We start from the raw sequence: 6,773 nt of genomic DNA, 5'->3' as shown, positions 1-6,773 counted from the left end.
GAAAATGAAAAGGTAGTAGCAGTCTGTGGGAGTCTGACGAGGCAAGGAATAAGGGTTGACATGCTATTTTAAAAAGTTTGTCCTTGGGGTAGAATTACCTGACATCCTGGCTGGGATTTGGTAGTGGTATGTGCTTAAAAGAACAACCTTTAGCACGGCTGGCACAGACATAAATGCCAAGCTGAGGATCCACAAGGTTCCACCCCCTTCTTCTGGGCACTCTCTAATTCTTGTGGGCCATAAAAAAATAGCAAGGTGTGACTGCATGCCTAGAATCCCTCTATCTTTTATTCGGTAAATGAATCTTTTTTTGTCTACACATTTGACAAAAGACCACTCATTGTGTGAAGTGGTTTGTTCAGTCCAATTTTGATGAAAACCCTTAAGGACAGAAACATATAGAGTACTTAGAACACCATGAACCACAAAAGTATTTAATGATGACAGTAATTGGGATAATGGAATGTGCTTTGAGTGGATGGTTGACATGTCTTTAGATATACTTAAAAAGGTGTAAAAGAGATTTATTTGTAGATTGACACAGGAATCTCCAGAGGAACTATAATTCTGTCAAAAAGCTGGAAAACCCCAATGCTTCTGGGTGATAGCAAAAACTATTTCAGATTAGATCATTTGCCTCAAATCTGTTTTCATTTCTGAATCCATTCATTTAATCATTCCTTTATTTGACAAATGCTATATTTTATTATTAATATTTATGGTTCCTATTCAGTTATCCCTTCTTTTGTTCAATATTTATAGAAATTGTATCAGTTGTAATAATATAGTGGCAAATGATCCTTGCCTTTAGGGTGCTTAGGATCTAGTGAAATAGGCATTCATTCATTTATTAAAGTGTTTATCATGTGCCCATATGTTCTGGGGATACACTTAAGAAAGAGCACAGGTCACTCAAGAAATGGAATTAGATTCAAGTGGATGGAAGGGGACTTCCCATGGTGGTCCAGTGGTTAGGACTCCATGCTTCCACTGCAGGGGGTGTGGGTTCAATTCCTGGTGGAGGAGCTAAGGTCCTATTCACTGTTTAGTGCAGCCCCCCCCCCCCAAAATATATATATAATAAAAATAAATATAGTGGGTGGAAGGCAGAGCAAAAGCAAAGGCCTTGAGGCACCTGTGAACATGGCTACAGTCCAGTTAGTGGACTAAACCCGTCCCTAAACCCTTCCAATATACAAATGCTAGAGGTGTCACTAGATTTGTGTACTTCAGTTTAATATATGTGTTACAGAAAAATCATACGTGACCCGATTAATTTTTTCCAGGTTTTTTTTTTAAAGGAATAGTGGCGTTTTCTCTTCAATGAAAGCAGGGGAGAAAACTTTCAAACAACCCACTTGTAATTCTCCGCTTTTTAACTTCTGTCTCGCGTCTGGGAACTCCTCCTAGGTCCTTGAAGCTAGGCAGTGAAGTAAAAGAAGCGACTACAGCCTCCGGACTACAACTCCCAGGAGATATTGTGACCACATCCTCTGCGCAAGCTCGACCTCTGTGACTGCATGGGGCACCGAGCCGAGGAGGAGGAGGCTTGGTCCTAAGCCGTGGGCCGTGGGCGGGGCTATAGGCGTGGTCATAAGGGGGGCGGTGCTGCCGGCGCGGCCCGGAACACGCTAGTGGAGCGGAAGATGGCGGCGGCAGCGGTGGCTGCAGCCGGGACCCTAGTCGGGCTGAGGCGGAGGAGCCGCCGGTTCTGACCTCGCTCTGGCTCCAGTGCGCGCGGCGGAGCGTGTGCAAGGCCCCGCGCGTCGGGCAAGGGCGGCGGCGGTAACTGCGCGCCGCCTTGAGGAGCGTCCCGGCGGCGGCTCGGCTGCGGCTGAGGAGAGAGCCGGCTCCGGGCCTCCGCGTCCTCCTGTTCCCCGGGCCCCCCGCCTCCTCGGGGGGGCGGCGGCGGCGATGTTCTCGGTCCTCTCGTACGGGCGACTGGTGGCCCGCGCCGTGCTCGGCGGCCTCTCGCAGACTGACCCCAGGGCCGGAGGCGGTGGCGGCGGCGGTGGCGGTGACTACGGGCTAGTGACGGCCGGCTGCGGCTTCGGCAAGGACTTCCGTAAGGGCCTCCTCAAGAAGGGCGCTTGCTATGGGGACGACGCGTGCTTCGTAGCCCGGCACCGCTCAGCAGACGTGCTCGGTGAGTGCTCGGCCGGGTCCCCTCTCCCCAGCCCCGGATCCGCCTCCTGGGGACTCCCCTGCTCGGGGCTTTTCTAGCTCCTCCAGGCGGTAAGAGGAGCCAGTGAGCCAGTAGTAGTTCATTTGTACGGAGCGCTTACTAGGTGCCAGGCGCCGTGCCAAGCGCTTGAAGGTGCGTTTTTCACTTGATCAACCCCATTTTAGAGATGAGGAAACTGAGGTGCTGAGCGGTGGAGCCACATGCTCAAGGTCACACACCCTGAGAATGTGACCAGTTTGTCCGAGTCCGGAACCGCACTGTTAGTCACTTGTCAGTGCCAGCCCCAGACGACCTCGTCCCGTTCCCCGGCGACACCTGCAGGCTCCGAACCTCGCTCATTTCCTCGCTCCCTTCCTCCTCCCTCTGCGTCCCCTGGGGATCCCTGCTTCTTCGAGCTCCTGACGCCTCGGCCCGGCTATGGGTTGCGGGCTCCCGAGCAGACTGGCTGTCGTAAGCCCCACACAGCTCAGCCGCATTCTTTCGTCGCCTCGATCCAAGACCAGATCTCTATCCTTGTCGGAGTCTCGCAATAGAGGCCGCTGGCCTGGTAAAAAATCATTCGCAGTGCATTCTTCCAACTGATCTTGGCCACTTGAGGTCACTTAGGGTGGAAGAGAGTCTCCTTGACCCAAAATAGAATGGTCAAACCCTCTTCTCCACTGCGGCCAAGAAAGCCTTGAGAATTGGTTAAAGCCATTTCAGGCCACAGGTGCTTCGGAGGGCCTAGTCCAGTTATATCTTAGGGTTTGGGAGTCTAGAGTTAGAACTTGCAGAAATGGCTAAATAGAATTCAGAAGCGATCAGAAACTTTATCATCATGCATGTCTTTGGAGGCAGTGTGTATGCCATAGACTCCTATGCCATTTAGATCTCTCTTAATAAATAGAGCACTTCCTGTGAAATTGAAGGACACGTTGTCATTGAACTCAAGTTAAAATGTCGCTTTGTTTTCACTTCTCAGGTGAGATTGAGCATTTTGACTACTTTAAATTGCATATACTGAGCCAAAGCTTGACATTGGAACACAAGGTCCTGTAATTTTATGATGATAATTACTTTTTAACTTGGTCTCAGAATAAGTCTATTATCTTTGCTTTTACTCATGTACTGTGTATGAAGATAGCACTAGAAAAGTTGTTTTCAGTTTAATTTATGAAAGACTCCATTAGGTAGGTTGAAAAAATCATTTAGTGTTTAGGCAAAGACTCCTTAGAAGGGAACTTGCAAGTTTAAAAAAAATTATTATTAGATTATAGTCGATGTACAATGTTCTGTTAGTTTCTGCTGTACAAAAGTGAATCAGATACACATATACATATATCCACTGGTTTTTAGATTCTTTTCCCATATAGGTCATTACAGAGTACTGAGTAGAGTTCCCTGGGGGAACTTGAAAATTGAAGTCATACAAATCCACTCTAAAGTCACCCTGACTAAAGGTTTATTTCTTTATTTATTTTTGACTGTACTGGGTTTTCCTTGCTTCACGCAGGCTTTCTCTAGTTGCCGCAGGCAGGGGCTTCTCTTGTTGAGCATGTACTCTGGGCATACTGGCTTCAGTAGTTGAGGCACATGGGCTTGGTAGTTGTGATGCAGAGGCTTAGTTGCTCTGTGGCATGTGGGATCTTCCTGAACGAAGGACTGAGCCCATGTCTTCTGCATTGGCAGGCAGATTCTTAACCACTGGACCACCGTGTGTTTTCATTACAGTCGAGGCACTTCACAGTTAAAAGCTTGTGACCTGTTCTGCTTTTTCAAGTTGCAGCTGCTGCTGCTAAGTCACTTCAGTCGTGTCCGACTCTGTGTGACCCCATAGACGGCAGCCCACCAGGCTCCCCCGTCCCTGGGATTCTCCAGGTAAAAACACTGGAGTGGGTTGCCATTTCCTTCCCCAATGCATGAAAGTGAAAAGTGAAAGGGAAGTCTCTCAGTAGTGTCTGACTCTTGGCGACCCCATGGACTGCAGCCTACCAGGCTCCTCCGCCCATGGGATTTTCCAGGCAAGAGTACTGGAGTGGGGTGTTCAAGTTGCTGGTGTAGTGCAATAGGATAGAGGATATTGAGCCACTAAGGTTCCCCCTTAAAAATCTGCATGTGCTGGCTTATGTGAAAGATCTGTGATTTGATTAATGATTCAGGGGATAGTTTAATGTGTCAGATGCCTATGCTGAAATTTGACTTGAAGTTTTTTGAAGGCTACCATCTTAATGGAGTGGGGTATTCATAAGGATATGTGAAACTTTGGTCAAACCCATTTTGAAAAATGTATAAACATACCATCCTGGCAGAAACCCAGCCTGGTTTGGTCCTCAGCTTTACCACTCTGTGATCTGTGGTTTTGGGCAAGAGCCACTCAGCTCATACCTGATCCTCAAAAACTTCTATCATATATTTTCTTTTTGTTTTGAAAAGATAGCACTCTTTGTTATTTTTCATCTCAAATAGTGGACATTACTTCCCATTCTATTCACATGGTCACCTTCAGTAGATACGTTGTTTTATATCTGGCGCTGAAACCAGTGGTTCTTAACTTTGCTTGGTTCACTGCAAAGGCTTTCTCCCTCCAGAAATGCGCATAGAGACAGAATTTTGCATAGGCCTTTGGGGACTTCAGAGACCCCATGAAGTACATAGAATCCACCTATGGGCTACCTAGAGGTCCATCTAGAGGTCCTTGGGTGGTGCCAGATTAAGAACTACAGCTCTGTAGCCCCTCTTGAAAGGAATGTTCCTAGACTTAACCAGACAAATGATGGCTTACGTGAACTAGGGATGGTCTTTGGCCGTATTTGACAAAGAGCTGTTTTGAGAGAGAATTGTATGCAAATCAGGGAATACAGGTTCTCTAGGACTGTCCTGTGTTGGACGAGTTCTTCCAGAAAGCCATCTTGAGAGCCACCTGATACAGCTTCTGAGTTGGCCTCATTTGATCTTTGGTTTCCACAAACCAATTCATATGATGGTGACTTCTCTATTTTAGTGACACCATCCCATTATAGGCAGATCTGGTTAGCTCTTGCTGTGGAAGACGTAATGAGTCTCAGTGAGTTTTTAATACTGCTTTTTACTCTGGAAGTTGGAGTTGTAAGCTGAATTGCATCAAAGACTATGTTGAGGGCATTCCCTGGTGGCCTAGTGGTTAGGACTCAGTGCTTTCACTGCTGAGGCCCAGGTTTGATGGCGGCTGAGTCAGTAAAGAATCTGCCTGCAGTGTGGGAGACATGGGTTTGATCCCTGGGTTGGGAAGATCCCCTGGAGAAGAAAATGGCAACCCACTTCAGTATTCTTGCCTGGAGAATTCCATGGACAGAGGAGCCTGGAGGGCTACAGTCCATGGGGTCCCAAAGAGTCAGACATGACTGAGCGACTAACACACACACCACAAGGGAACTGAGATCCCACAAGCTACATGGAGCAGCCAAAAAAAAAGAGGCTGTGTTGAATAATGTTACGTTGAACCCCAGTGCTTTGAACCTTCTAGTTCTATAGATAATTAGTTTTCTTTGGGTTGACACTATTTATTGCTAAGTTATCTGTGCAACTCACTGTGGTCATCTAGGACTGTTTGGAATGAAAGCTGTTTATTTCTTTTTGTATTAGAAAGACAAAGCAGTTTTATTTCTGTAATTTAGAATTGATCTGTCCTGTTGGTCATGCAGTGACTAAAAGTACTTGCTGCTTTACAACATTTTTGTAGAGTCCCACTGGATTTCTTTTAGGAAAAACCAACTATGGTGGGTGTGGTGAGACATAGGAACCACTCCTATCCCCTGGAAAGTTGGCAGAGGTGCTTTCTCTTGATTAGGTCCAACAGGAGTAAACCAGTACCGGCAGGAGCTGTGTGCACTTTTCTTTTTCCTTCTTCCCTGTGACTAATAGTGGGTTCTCTTGTTACTCTATGCGGTGTGGTTGCCTAAGTACATAAAAATATGGGAGCTGCCTAGTGTGTAATTGCTGGGCCTCTCACAGCCCTAAGCTACTTAACAATAGAATCAAAGACTGATGAGGGTTGTGAGATTTAGAAACCTTGGAATCCAATTCTTTCATTTTACTGAAGAGAAGACAGAAGTCTGCAGAGGGTCAAATGACTTTACCAAGGTTACTCCATTAGGAGTAACCCCACAAGGTTACTTTGCCAAGGTTAATGGCAGAATTAGGACTAGCACCAAGATTCCCTGTTCCAGTCCTCTTTCTGTTACACCACTGGTTAAGTGTTCTTGACAAGATAGGTGAGTTCAGAACTGGTCTGTCTTCTGGTACCGTTAAATCATTCTGGTAATGCTTTTCTCACTTAAGGGTGTGTATGTACTCCTTTATTCATTGTGTGACTCATAACTAAAATGTAGCAAAAACTCCTCTGTATACTAAACCACAGTTTATTGAAAAAAAGATAGCATGGTGTAGGCCATCTAAGTTCTGGCTTTGAGTTGTATTGAGTTGTAAAGTTCAGTTAAGTTCAGTTGCTCAGTTGTGTCTGACTCTTTGCGACCCCATGAATCGCAGCACACCAGGCCTCCCCGTCCATCACCAATTCCCGGAGTTCACTCAGACTCACGTCCATCGAGTCAGTGATGTCATCCAGCCATCT

The 6,773-nt window shown here is 46.5% G+C and overlaps 1 protein-coding gene across 1 annotated transcript in view; it reads left to right on the top strand.

Moving 5' to 3' along the window:
* The first annotated feature begins 1,602 nt into the window (after nt 1-1,602).
* PPTC7 (PTC7 protein phosphatase homolog (S. cerevisiae)) overlaps nt 1,603-6,773 on the top strand; it is a 45,045-nt gene continuing 39,874 nt past the window's right edge. Inside the window, exon 1 of the mRNA XM_010841371.1 lies at nt 1,603-2,146. Within this exon, the coding sequence (XP_010839673.1) occupies nt 1,915-2,146 (232 nt within the window). The 5' untranslated portion in view covers nt 1,603-1,914. The remainder of the gene's footprint in view (nt 2,147-6,773) is intronic.

The sequence above is a fragment of the Bison bison genome, unplaced genomic scaffold, assembly GCF_000754665.1.
Source record: "Bison bison bison isolate TAMUID 2011002044 unplaced genomic scaffold, Bison_UMD1.0 scf7180017864160, whole genome shotgun sequence".
NCBI classification, from domain to species: domain Eukaryota; kingdom Metazoa; phylum Chordata; class Mammalia; order Artiodactyla; family Bovidae; genus Bison; species Bison bison.
This window is presented reverse-complemented; position numbering and strand designations above follow the sequence as displayed.